The sequence below is a fragment of the Orcinus orca genome, chromosome 4, assembly GCF_937001465.1.
Source record: "Orcinus orca chromosome 4, mOrcOrc1.1, whole genome shotgun sequence".
NCBI classification, from domain to species: Eukaryota; Metazoa; Chordata; class Mammalia; order Artiodactyla; family Delphinidae; genus Orcinus; species Orcinus orca.
The window spans coordinates 78761580-78775325 of record NC_064562.1 but is presented as its reverse complement, the minus strand read 5'-3'; the positions used below and the strand labels follow the sequence as shown (position 1 = coordinate 78775325).

Genomic DNA, 13746 nt, shown 5'->3' with positions numbered 1-13746 from the left:
CACCTACTGTATGTCAAGCTAGGAATATAGTAGAGAAGATGACAGGTAAATGTTCTAGCTTCATGGAATTTATAGTCTATAGCAGACATCAGGTTTTTAGTTTCCAGAAGTGAGAGTTGTTTGCTTTTCAGGAACTTAAGAATATGATCCTATAGGCTCTGCATGAACAGGGCTACATTTCGTTCATCACTGTAGACCCAGTGCTCGGTACATGATATCCACAAATGTTCATGGCATAATTGAGGGAATAATCAGATATAAACTGGATACTTAACAAAAAACCTAAACCAAGTTTGAGGTACGCTCCAAGAATCGTTCAAGATCACCTGGACATTCAGTCCCTTTTTCAGAATAATGAAGGAAAAAATTGCAATTCACTGTTGGCCAAGAGTCAAAACCTTGTTTCCTTTGTGGTGTGTAGGTTGTATATTTGCCTGTTTTCAAGGAAGAAGGGAATTCAGGGAGGTTAGTGGTTTTGTTATCATTATTTTGTGAAGCCTCCTGGGCTATTTTTTTCTTCCTTTAATCAACAAATATTCACTGTGCTAGGCATTGTCCCAGGCACTGAAGATACCATGATGAGCAGGACTGGCGAGAACTCTGTCCTCTGGGAGCTTCTATTTCAGAACTTTCCATGGACTGGTGGGCTATTCTTTTCTCCACTTACTTTGGGTGACTCTAGTGATTACATATCACTTTTATAATGAGAGCATTTTTAAGAGGGTAAAAAAAGAGACTTCTTCAACAAAGGATTGATACAAATCTGAGTTTTCAGTACAACTCTGAGTAAGCATATTTGGGCAGCACTGCTTCCATTGCACAAAAAGAAAAGAAGACCAGGCACTAGTTTACCACAGAGAATATGTAAATAGGCACAACCTTTTCAGAAAGAAATTTTGCAGTCTCTTTCAACATTTTAAATTTGTTTGTCTCCCAACCAAGTGATTCCAGTCTTATGAATTTATCCTACACATTGCTTGCAAAAATAAAGAAGGATATATGTGAAACATTATTTTTGATGGTGGAAAATGAAAAATAACCTAACTGTCCATCACAGGGGAACTGCATAAATAGATCATTGTATGTCTGTATAATAGAATACAATAACATTCTTCTTAAAATGAAGTAGTAACATATACACACTAGTATATATAAAATAGATAACCAACAAGGACTTACTTTATAGCACAGGGAACTATACTCAACCAAGAGAATTCTCATAAACAATTCAAATACAGAACAGAGACTGAATAAATTATGACACAATAATATAATGGAACACTATGTAGCTTTTACAAAGAGGAAACTGTACATTAATATGAAAACCTAATATAAGGGAGAAAAGCAAGTTTACAGGATGTATATGTATAGGTGTTTTATAATAATAGAAGGTTGTACAGAAAAGCACAGAAGTATTGATAGTTCAATGTCATAAAAACAATACTGCAGGGACTTCCTTGGTGGTACAGTGGATAAGACTCTGTGCTCCCAATGCAGGGGGCCCTGGTTCAATCCCTGGTCAGGGAACTAGATCCCACATGAATGCCACAACTATGAGTTTGCATGCCACAACTAAGGAGCCCTGGAGCTGCAACTAAGGAGCACACGTGCTGCAACTAAGGAGCCTGCCTGCCACAAAGAAGACCCCATGCAACCAAATAAATAAATAAATATTTTTAAAAAAAAACCACTGCAACAAAATCTTTATAACACGTTTACACATTTGAGTTTCTTTTTGAAATACCATTATTATCAGTTTTTTTCCTGAATATAAAAGTCTTCCATGCTCACTGTAGTGGGCAATAATTGTTTTATCACCTCACACACTTAAGAATTGCTTGAATTTATTAGTAGATGAGTTTCTTTTAACAACCCAACTCAAACTGCTACAAGCAAAAAAGAAGAAGAAGGAGAGGAAGAGGACGAAGAGGACAAAGAGGAAGAAGAAGGAGAAGAAAAATAAAAAGGAAGGTGTGGGGGGATCCTGAATGGGCAGCGGGCCAGCTCACAGATTCAAAGGAAAAGTTGACCAACTAAGAATGAGCCATGGCAAGGTAGAAAACAAGGGTGCTCCAGGAACCCTAATGCCTGGAACCAGACTTTTTGAAATTTTATTGAAGTGTACTTGATTTACAGTGTTGTGTTAATTTCTTCTGTACAGCAGTTATTCAGTTATACATATATGTATATATATTCTTTTTCATCCTCTTTTCCATTATGGTTTATCACAGGATATTAAATACAGTTCCCTGTGCTATACAGTAGGTCCTTGTTGGTTATCCATCCTATATATAATAATTTGCATCTGCTAATCCCAAACTCCCAATCCTTCCCTCCCCACTTCCCCTTCCCCTTGGCAACCACAAGTCTGTTCTCTATGTCTGAGTCTGTTTCTGTTTCATAGATATATTCATTTGTGTTGTATTTCAGATGCCACATATAAGTGTTATCATATGGTATTTGTATTTCTCTTTCTGACTTACTTCACTTAATATGATAATCTCTAGGTCCATCCATGTTGCTGCAAATGGCATCGTTTCATTCTTTTTTATGGCTGAGTAATATTCCATTCTATATATGTGCCACGTCTTCTTTATCCATTCATCTGTTGATGGACATTTAGGTTGTTTCCATGTCTTGGCTATTGTGAATAGTGCTGCTATGAATATAATGGTGCATGTATCTTTTTGAATTAGAGTTTTGTCTGGTTATATGCCCAGGAGTAGGATTGCTGGATCACATGGCAACTCTATTGTTAGTTTTCTGAGGAACCGCCATACTGTTCTCCATAGTGGCTGCACCAATTTACATTCCCACCAACAGTGTAAGAGGATTCCCTTTTTTTTCACACCCTCTCCAGCATTTATTATTTGAAGACTTTTTAAATATTTATTTTATTATTTATTTTTGGCTGCATTGGGTCTTTGTTGCTGCACGTGGACTTTCCCTAGTTGCGGCGAGTGGGGGCTACTCTTCATTGCAGAGTGTGGGCTTCTCATTGTGGTGGCTTCTCTTGTCGTGGCTTCTCTTGTCGTGGAGCACGGGCTCTAGGTGCGTGGGCTTCAGTAGTTGTGGCACGTGGGCTCAGTAGTTGTGGCTCCCAGGCTCTAGAGCACAGGCTCAGTAGTTGTGGTGTATGGGCTTAGCTGCTCCACATCATGTGGGATCTTCCTGGACCAGGGATCGAACCCATGTCCCCTGCATTGGTAGGTGGATTCTTAACCCCTGTGCCACCAGGGAAATCCATTTGCTGACTGTTTAATGATGGACATTCTGATTGGTGTGAGATGGTACCTCATTGTAGTTTTGATTTGCATTTCTCTAATAATTAGCAATGATGAGCATCTTTTCATGTGCCTCTTGGCCATCTGTATGTCTTCTTTGGAGAAAAGTCTATTTAGGATTTCTGCTCATTTTTCGATTGGGTTGTTTGGTTTTTGTTATTGAATTGTATGTGCTGTTTGTATATTTTGGAAATTAAGCCCTTGTTGGTTGCATTATTCGCAAATATTGTCTTCCAGTCCATAGTTTGGCTTTTCATTTTGTTTATGGTTTCCTTTGCTGTGCAAAAGCTTATAAGTTTGATTAGGTCCCATTTGTTTATTTTTGCTTTTATTTCTATTGCCTTGGGAGACTGACCAAAGAAAACATTGATACAATTTATGTCATCAAATATTTTGTCTATGTTCTCTTCTAGGAGTTTTACAGTGTCATGTCTTATATTTAAGTGTTTAATCCATTTTGAGTTTATTTTTGTGTATGGTGTGAGGGTGTGTTCTAACTTTATTGATTTACATGTGGCTGTCCAGCTTTCCCAGCACCATTTGCTGAAGAGATCATCTTTTCCCCATCATATATTCTTGCATCCTTTGTCAAAGATTAACTGACCCTAAGTTTGTGGATTTATTTCTGGGATCTCTCTTCTGTTCCATTGATCCGTATGTCTCTTTTCGTGCTGATACCATGATGTTTTGATTACTTTAGCTTTGTAGTATTGTCTGAAGCCTAGGAGGGTTATGCCTCCTGCTTTGTTCCTTTTCCTCAGTTATTAGTTTGGCAATTCTGAGTCTTTTATGTTGGAACCAGAATGTTGAGCTCCACCAAGACTCTCTGGGTCTCGGGTCTCTGCTCTCCATGGCATGTTGGCCTCATGCTGTCCTACTGCAGTCTTTCTCTGTAGTGAGGGATCATGGCTTCCAGCAGCTTTCACTGACAAAGACTCTCAATCCCACCACCTTAAAGGAAAAGGGCTCTTCTCTGAGGAAGGACTCTGAATGGTCAGAAACCCACTGCAGACCAACCTCTGTGACCAGGGTAGGGGGAATTATTACTGGTCATGACTGGTCTAATTTGGACCAGGTGCTCACCCTTCAACCTATCACCAGGGTCAGGGATACAGGATCTTGTAAGAAGGCGGCAGCTCCATTCAGCCAGAAGTCTGGAGTGGAGTGGAGAAGGAGAGTGGGAAGCAGAAACTGCTTTTTTGGAGCAGAAGAAGGAAGAGCTGCTGGGCAAAACAGGTGATTAGTGTATGCTACATGAGCATAATTTTATTCTAAATATTTTTAAGTTATTTTCATCATGTGTATATATACATATATACATTCAAGTGCCAAGAATGTATTTATAAGGATATTCTCTGAAATAGTTTTATAATCATTAAAAACTGTAAGCAGCCTATAGTTAACATCTACTGATATTTTGTCTTCTTGAATTTTTCCCTCTGGGAACATTGCACCCAAGTGCTCATCTCAGCTGAACCAATCACATATCACCGTACTTCCTGTGACTACAGCAATTGGCCTGAAGGGTGGGTGTGTGATCCAGCGTGAACCGATTTGTCTTGGCCCAGAAAAGGGTCATTTTCTTTTCAGGTAGTGAGGCAGTGGGGCTGTGACTCAGGCAGACTTTTTCACCTGGAGCTGTTACAAAAGAGTCATCTCCTGTCAGGTCAGGAAGCTGCTAGGATACGATCTGGAGCCGCCAATTCTGCCTCCCACACAGGGGGTAAAGCTAGTCTATGAAGGAAGCTGTTTATGCTGAAATAAACAGAGATGAGACACGAAGAGACAGGGAGTCCTGATGGGTTAGAGGCCCTGGTCCCAGGCACCCTCTGAGGCTAACGCGCCCCTGCCCTGTCCCCCCACTCTTCTGCAAATATGACTAAATGGGCCAATTTCCTCCTTACCTAAGGCTAGTTTGAATTGGGATTCTTCCAGTTTCAGCCACGAGACTCCTAATATCTGACTACAGATCAATAGAGCTGGGTAACTTATGGCACAATAAAATACTTTTAAGTGTAGCTTTTAAAAAGAGAAGACTACATATATTGACGTAAAAAACAAATATAAGGAGAGAAGCAAGTTTATAGGGCAGGGGTGTGTTTCTGTGTGTGATTTTATATACACCACATACTTACGGAGACTGTGTTCCAAAAGGTTAATATTGGTTACCTCTGGAGGCTAGTATGGGAAAGACTTTCATTTTTTAAATATATTTCTGTATATATTTTTTAAAATAAATTTATTTATTTATTTTTGGCTGCGTTGGGTCTTCGTTGCTGCACGTGGGCTTTCTCTGGTTGAGGCGAGTGGGGGCTACTCTTCATTGCAGTGTGCGGGCTTCTCATTGCGGTGGCTTTTCTTGTTGCGGAGCACGGGCTCTAGACTCACAGGTTTCAATAGCTGTGGCACACTGGCTTAGCTGCTCCATAGCATGTGGGATCTTCCCAGACCAGGGCTCGAACCCGTGTCCCCTGCATTGGCAGGTGGAGTCTTAACCACTCTACCACCAGGGAAGCCCTCTGTGTACTTTTTTAACTTTCTGAAAATCATACATCACTTTTATAAAACTTTTAAGCCAAAAATAACTACAGGACATAATGTAATTGTGGCACATTTATGTTATACAACTTCCCACTTCATTGCCTCTATTTCATTTAAGAACAGAGGTCTGGGAATTCAGAGACCAGGCTTCTAGTCCAGACTGTTTTGCATGTATTCTATAACCTTGGACAAGTTGGTTTGCCTCTGCAGGCCTCAGTTTCTTCCTCCCTAAGAGGGGTACTTAAGTAACAGTGCCTATTTCAGTGGTTTCCATGTGCCAAGTGCTGTGCTGAGCAGTTTCCTCACAGCAGCTCCATGGGTTGAGCATTATCCCCCTTTTCCAGATAAGAAAACAGAAGCTCAAGTAAGTGTTGGAATCAGAATTCAAATTCACGTTTAGCCCATCCCCCAAAGCCATGTTCTTTTCACTACACACTCTCCCAGCCACCTCTTGCCTCACGGTCTCACAGTTTCCTGGCCCTGGAATGCACTTAAACCCAGGACTTGACTCAAAATCCTCTATCTGGAAAACACTATCTTTCTAAATTAACCTTTGGTCACTTTTGTTATTACTATGTCTGTTCTTTATGTTGCATCAAACTCTAAGACAGGATGTCTCAACCTCAGCACTACTGACATTTTGGACTGAAAATTTCCTGATTGTTGGGAGCTGGATGTCTTTGGCAGCATCCCTGGCTTCTACCCGCTATATGTCAGGAGCACCCACCCTTCAACTTGTGACACCAAAAATGCTTCCAGACATAGTCGCAAATGTCCACTGAGGGATAATCACCCAGGGTTGAGAATCAGTGTCCTAAAAAAAGGGAAAAGGCAAATTCCTGCATTAACCCTGAAGGAACACTGTTTTGAAAGGAGTTATGGAATCTTGTAAGTATTTTTACCTGCATGATTCTTAGACTCTACCAGCTCAGACTAAATTCTCATCTCACATTATTTGCTCTGTGCAGAACACTGTACCAGTTACACATACATTACCTATCCAAGATTTAGGGAAATGGGGAAGGAGAATAAACTTTGCCCTCTAAAAAAATGACTCCACTTCTCCCTTAGTGAAATTCACTTTTGCCTCAGAGGGAAAGAGCCACATGAGGCTGCTCAGTGAGAATGGATATTCAACAGGGAATAGTGGTAATTGAATATGATGCTGATTTTATTCCAGCTAAATAAAGCAGCACATAAGTCATCTGGGCAATAATCTTAACTCAAGGGGCAAAAGTTTGTTTTAATTATTAGTCACAGTCCATGGCTCTCTTCCATACCTCACCTCAGAAAATGTGGGTTAACGTATTTCACACAAAGTAACATAGGAAAAGAGAAAAAGGGAAGATGAAATGCATTTAGTGTGCAGTTAAAGGTGGTTTCTCCAATTTCTCTTCTGTGAACTGTTCCATTAGCATGGTCCACTTTGGATTATTTTAATATCATGACCATCTTCCCTGCAAAATGAACAACCATAAAAACACATTTATTACCTACCATATTGAAACTGTCCCCCTCTTTGTATTAAAAAGAGCCATGTCATTATACATTAGATTCTTTCCAGGGTGACACTTAATTAGTCATTTTTAAAGCTAAATCTAGGAAATTATGAGGGCGAAAGCCCAACTCTGCCATTTTTTTCCTAACGCAATGGCACAAGGAACTATCCCCAAAGAATCACTCTGAGAAGATCTAGTAATTTCCTGAAGACTGAGTTCAGAGAATGGACCCCTGAAATACAAAGCAGCATACCTGGAGGGGGAGTCATGATCACCTGAGCTGGTCAGGTATGTTACATGAAGGGCATCAGGTATAATATCAATACACTTATTACTGAGCATTCTAACAGGTAGAGTTATTAAGATCTGTTTTCTGACCAGTAGTGCAGGCTGTGTAGGTCGCCTGTACATGCCCTCTGAATTTAATAGAACATTTACTACTCCACAGAGTTTGACTACTACATATATTCTTAATTTTGGGAAACTACCCATCCCTGGATAGTAACATCACTTCATTATTTGGTCTATAATTGATTAATCACTCACCTCATTCTCTAACCTTGACCTAGAAAATGTACTGAAGGAGTCTGTGTCTTTTTAAATGTCAGTCTTAAAATAGAACTACTTATGTCTCATTTGATTCTTATGTCCAAGAGTCACAACTTCCTAAGTAATCAAAATGCAAGATAAGAACTAAAGAAAACTTGGCTAGTTTATACTGTAAAATTGTTACCTGATTTTCATGCACAGAGTACACTCATTGGGATACGTGGACATGTCGCTTCCACACACGGGGTTAAAGTCCCTGGGACATCCTGGTAATTTATACTGATCGCAGTTTGGCTAGAAAAGGGAAAGGAAGACAGAAATTGGAGAATAACTTGAGACGTTCTCATCACAAAATAGCTGAGGGGAGGACAAAGTCCCAAGTTTCCCTAGATTTCCTAGAAACGGCCTACAGAAAGATTTCTATTTTCCACACACAAAAAAAGTTTTTCTAATGCAAAAATCAGATGCAGTATTGAAGCAATGGGTCAAAACCTGCTATGTAAGAAAAGGACCTCAGAGGAAGGTTCTGTCTGGCTGATTTTTAAATGAAAGTCCAAGACATGTCACCAAACCTACTTTACTATCCTCCAGCTTCATAATTTGCTCTTCACTACCACCTCCATGAGAATGTCCTGTTACATTCCACCTAATCCCTGGGCATAATGCCCAGACACACTTGGGAATCCTGTCTGAACTTTTAAGATACTGGCATTTAAGCAACAGCATTAAAGAAAGCAGTAGGTTCAGAATTAGAACCAGGGGGTGGTTATGGGTTTAATTGTGTCCACCCAGAAAGATATGTTAAAGTCCTAACCCCCAGTACCTCAGAATGTGACCATATATGGAAATAGGGTCTTTATATAGGTAATCAACTTAAGGTTAGTAGAATTGGCCTTAATCCAGCATGACTGGTGTCCCCATAAAAAGGGAAAATTTGGACACAGAGTCACACACAGAGGGAAGATTTTGTGAAGACATGGAGAGAATGTCATTTACAAGCCAAGGAATGCCTGAGGCTACCAGATACTAGGCGAGAGGAAGAGAACTTCCTCTCTCGGAAGGAAGCAACCCTGCCAACACCTTGAGTTTGGACTTCTAGCCTTGAGAACTGTGAGACAATCCATTTCTGTTGTGTAAGATACTCGGTTTGTGGCTTTATTACGGCAGCCCTGAGAAACCGATATGGGATCATGGAACTCAACCCTCAGATTTCATGGAATTGAGGCCAGATAGGTAACATGTCTTGTGCACAGCCACTAGTCTCTAGGAGGGCCAGGACTAGAAATGGTCACAATGGTCACACCATGGTGTGCAGAGTCCCACTTTAATAACAGGTTAAATATGTGGCCTGCTGTATTTCTGTTTTGTGTGTGCGTGTATGTTTTAGTAAATAGTGATTACCTTTCCTCACTTCAGAGTAAGTCACACTGTTTAGCACTCTTAATAAATGAATTACACACTTCTACTGACATTATCTGGATTTATAAGATGCTAAGCAGGGCTGGCCTTGGGCCAAACTCTGAAGTAAAGAAATTTTTTGACCCTTTCCATCCTCCGTTCAGCCCTCTATCTCCATTTTGGAGCCTGATGTGTTTCTTGCAGCTCCAGGCTCACTAAGATGATGCCTTCCAGGGCTTCCACAGGAGAGTAGATGCCCTCTTATCCAATGAGATTGGGACAAGTGGTTCTTGGTCATTTAACTGAAAAAGTCAATTAAAGCACATAAACAGTAACAAAAAATATAACATACCCTAAATATTTTATCTTAAAACATATAAATGAAAATAAAATTGCCACTCTTTTGATGTAAGGCAAAGACAGGGCACATGGCCAGCTGTAATGCTACCTACACTAAGATAACCTCCCTTGCAGCTAGGTATGACCACATGATCAAGATCAGGCTGATGGGATACCAGTGGAATTATTGTGTAGTAGCGTCTGGGAACCTCCTTTAAAAGAAAGTTGGTACCTGTCCTCTGCTTCTCCCAATTTTTATTCTCCTTTGTCCATTCCTCCATCCTACTCCTGGGTGCATGGAGCTCTACTTTTTATCTTACAGACCAGGAAGACAAAAGCCACATCCTAAGATGGCAGCTCTGTGAGCTGTTATTTTGAGTCGTTGTTTCTTGCAGCTGAATCTAATCCTACCTGACACAAGACATAAGACTTTTCCTATGAATGTTTCAACTAGAGTTTTGTGTACTAACACTGCAAAAATCATACCCACAATAAATCACCTATGATTTCTTGTTTTGATTTCTTTAAAATGGAATTTCTCAACCCCATTCATATTTTGGACCAGATAATTCTTTGCTGTGTGAGGCTGTGCACTGTAGGATATTTAGTAGCATCTCTGTTCTCTATCCACTAGATGCCAGTGGCAACTCCCTGGGCATGACAATCAAAATGTCTGCTGGGGGGTAAAACTGCCCCTTTTTAAATATGGTGAGACTTTATAGACACTGGCACAGCAAGGTAATATACAATTTTAAAAATTAATTCCCCAATTATTTTCAGTTGTTTACCTACACCTAATTCAATTTGTTTTTAGCATTTTGTCTTTCAGCAAGTCTTTCAAAATCATTTGACTCATTTCTCATATAAACAGCTTTATTTCTCTACACTCATGTTTATGCTGTCTTTACACTTTTAATTAAAATAGGACTGGCAACTGGCATAATAGGCTTGTGAACACACACACCTGAGTCTTGGTCAGCACATAACACCACTGATGGAAAATAAGCTTTACTGGAATACAGGAGAGTAGTTAAGCAAGAAGGTAACCTGTCTATAACCAGTGAGTAATCGATCTGCTGTGGGAATCGTTCAGAGAGAAAGGAGAGGGTCATATGTGAGTCTGCTTAAATGCAGGATGCCTGATTGAGTTTCTACTGTTATTATCCCCCATTTTCTGAAAGAAAATGAAACCCAAGAAAACTGAGTCATCTGAGCAAAAGTAATATTGGGCACCCATTAAGTGCTGAAGACTGGGTATCAAATAAGACATCATCCATGACCACAGGAGTATACCGCCTACTAGGGGAAGACAGGCTATTACAATTCAGTGCTATGATGGGCTAGTGAAGAGCACCAATCTGGAGTCAGAATGCCTGGGTTGGACCCATAGTTGCACCATTTCCATGTGACCTTGCAAGGGGATAATAATGGTACCTACTTCATAGTGCTGTGAAAAGTTAAATGAGGGAATTCCCTGGTTGTCCAGTGGTTAGGACTCCACACTTTCAGTTCCAAGGGCCTGGGTTCAATCCCTGGTTGGGGAACTAAGATCCCACAAAACTTGCTGCGTGGCCAAAAAAAAAAAAAATTAAATGACTTATTCTATATAAAGAATTTAGAACAGTGCTTGGCACATAGTAAATGGTATCTAAACATTTAGTGTTGAAGAAAATCAGAATGTCACTCCCAAAATATGGCTCTATGACATAAAAATTACTTTGAGCTAAAGGCAGTTAATATGCAGCTCTCTCTCTCTTCCCCTTTTCTGCCTAAAGGCAGGATATAAATTCTCCTTTAGTGGAGATGACTCCGGACTCTTATCAGCCCAGAAATGGCACCTGAGGAATCTGCAAACAAACCTTACTTCATTAGTTCCCTCCCACTATTTTTCTTCCCACTGTTTGCCACCCTTGGAAGCCTAAAACCATTTTCCTTTGTCCTGTCATTTATCTACAAACTTATTGCTCTCTGGTAAAGATGCTATATAAGGCAGATTTCAAAGCCACCTCTTTGAATTACTCATCTCTGAGTGCTCCCATGTGTATGCACAATGCACTTGTTAATAAACGTTTGTTTATTTTTCTCTTGTTAACCTGTCCTTTGTTATAGGGGCCCCAGCTGAGAACTTAGAAGGGTAGAGGAAAGATTTTTTTCCTCCCTACACTAGCATGGTGATGATGATGATGCAGTATAGTTTGAATGGAAGCATGGAGAAAGTGCATTTATATCTGCTTTGGAGGAAAAAAAAACAGAGTGGGAAGATTTCCTGGAAAAGGTCTACACTGAATTGAATACTCAAAGTTACCTAACCCACGGAGGTCAATATCCCCATATGTAAAATAATAATATCTATCTATCTTACAAGGTCATTGTGAGAATTAAGAGACTGCATATACAAATGGACAGTGTCAGACCACATATTAAAATAGAACTCTGACCCATAACCTGTAGCAACTTGCCTAGGAAACCAACCCATTACTTAGAATAACCAACCCAAGAAGCCAACCTGCTATAAATTAGACTCGTCAGAAGTCAGATGGTTATCTCTAGTGACAGTCCAATAAGCCAAAGAGTAAGCTCTGTAACGATTGGCCAAAATGGCCAGGCCTTGATTAATAACTGATAGTTTCCCTAAATTTTTGTTCCTGCTTCCAACTTAGGACCAATCAGAGAAAGCCAATATGCCCTCCTAACCAATCACATAGGATTCCTGCCTTTAGTTACCCACCTACAGCCTCCCCATGCCAACAGCCTTGATCAGGGCACACCTGATGCCTTCCCTTTTTCCCACTTGAAAAGCTTTCCCACTCCTCTGCCTTTGAGTCTCTGCCAAAATGCAGGTGATGTGCCTGATTCACTTGCTTCAACAAGCTCTGAATAACTAGCTTTTGCTTCTTCTCATTTGCTCGACCTTCGCTTGCTTACACAGAATTTAATTTGATAATATACATAAAATGTCTAGTACAAGGTGTAACTATTAGGGAAACAAAGCCCTGAGGCCTTCAAGGCCTGAGCTATTGTCAACCAAATTTTACATCGTGATCCGTATCAAAAAGCCTGCCTGAGAATCTGGTTTCTAAAGAAGCAGTCCACTGTTTCGAAAGTGGCAGGTCAGACCTGAAAACCAGCCCCCAACCCAAACTGTTGAGGGCTTCGCTGTATCAGTAGAAACAATACAAGTGGTTTCCTACTTACTGTTCTGTATTCTGAAGGGTGAGCAAACTGAGTGTTCAAAGAGGCTGCAAGAAGGAAACAGACACTTTAAAGCATGGGGTTAATAAAGGTCAATTCTTGTTCATAAGGGTTTTTTAAAATTCAGCTTGTGATTTATATGGGCCATGTGTTTCCCTTTCCCTCCGATGCCTAGCTTCTTTGAAACCCCCCTAAGAAGTATGTTCAGCTGTGTTCTGGCACCTCTCCTAGCAGGCACACAGAGAACATTTGGTACCGGTTCCGTAACTGACCACCCTAATAGAATTGCTTGAGAAACTTTGGAGCTACCGAATAAAAGTTAGAGAAGAAACTCAATAATTCACGATGTTCTTTTCCTCTGTGGCTCAAGGTAATAAATGCAAAATTTGACATTAGGTGTTACCACTTTAACTCCATTTTTTTTTTTTTTTTTCTGGTATGCGGGCCTCTCACTGTTGTGGCCTCTCCCGTTGCGGAGCACAGGCTCCGGACGTGCAGGCTCAGCGGCCATGGCTCACGGGCCCAGACGCTACGCGGCATGTGGGATCTTCCCGGACCAGGGCACGAACCCGTGTCCCCTGCATCGGCAGGCGGACTCTCAACCACTGCGCCACCAGGGAAGACCTCAACTCCATTTTAAATGGGCATCAAGTCTGGCTGGACTAAGTAAGGCCCCTTTCTCATGAGCCCCAGAGTGCCCGGCGCCCTTGGCGTTCACAATTCCTGATTCCTGTACATCTCCCGCTGAGGGCCCCTGGTACATAAAAACCCAACTCCCGATCTTGGGCTCCAGGAAATCTGCTTTAAGGGAGAAAGAGCAGACAGCAGGGTCACTAAGAAGATGCTGGGACTAAAGAGGATTGCTGGCTTCACAACGCCAGCCCCGCACACCCCCAAGTTCGTGTCCCTAGACAACCGCGGGGCGGGCCTGGAACCGCCAGTAA

At 40.9% G+C, this 13746-nt stretch overlaps 1 protein-coding gene across 2 annotated transcripts in view; it reads right to left on the bottom strand.

Annotated features, from left to right (window-relative positions):
• Nucleotides 1-7067: 7067 nt before the first annotated feature.
• Nucleotides 7068-13746, bottom strand: part of SPINK2 (serine peptidase inhibitor Kazal type 2) — a 208017-nt gene continuing 201338 nt past the window's right edge. For both annotated transcript variants that reach the window (XM_049709339.1, XM_049709338.1), the window contains exons 2-4: nt 12806-12849; nt 8058-8167; nt 7068-7282 (exon numbers count right to left, since the gene is read on the bottom strand). In XM_049709339.1, the coding sequence (XP_049565296.1) occupies nt 7237-7282; nt 8058-8167; nt 12806-12849 (200 nt within the window). In that variant the 3' untranslated portion in view covers nt 7068-7236. The remainder of the gene's footprint in view (nt 7283-8057; nt 8168-12805; nt 12850-13746) is intronic.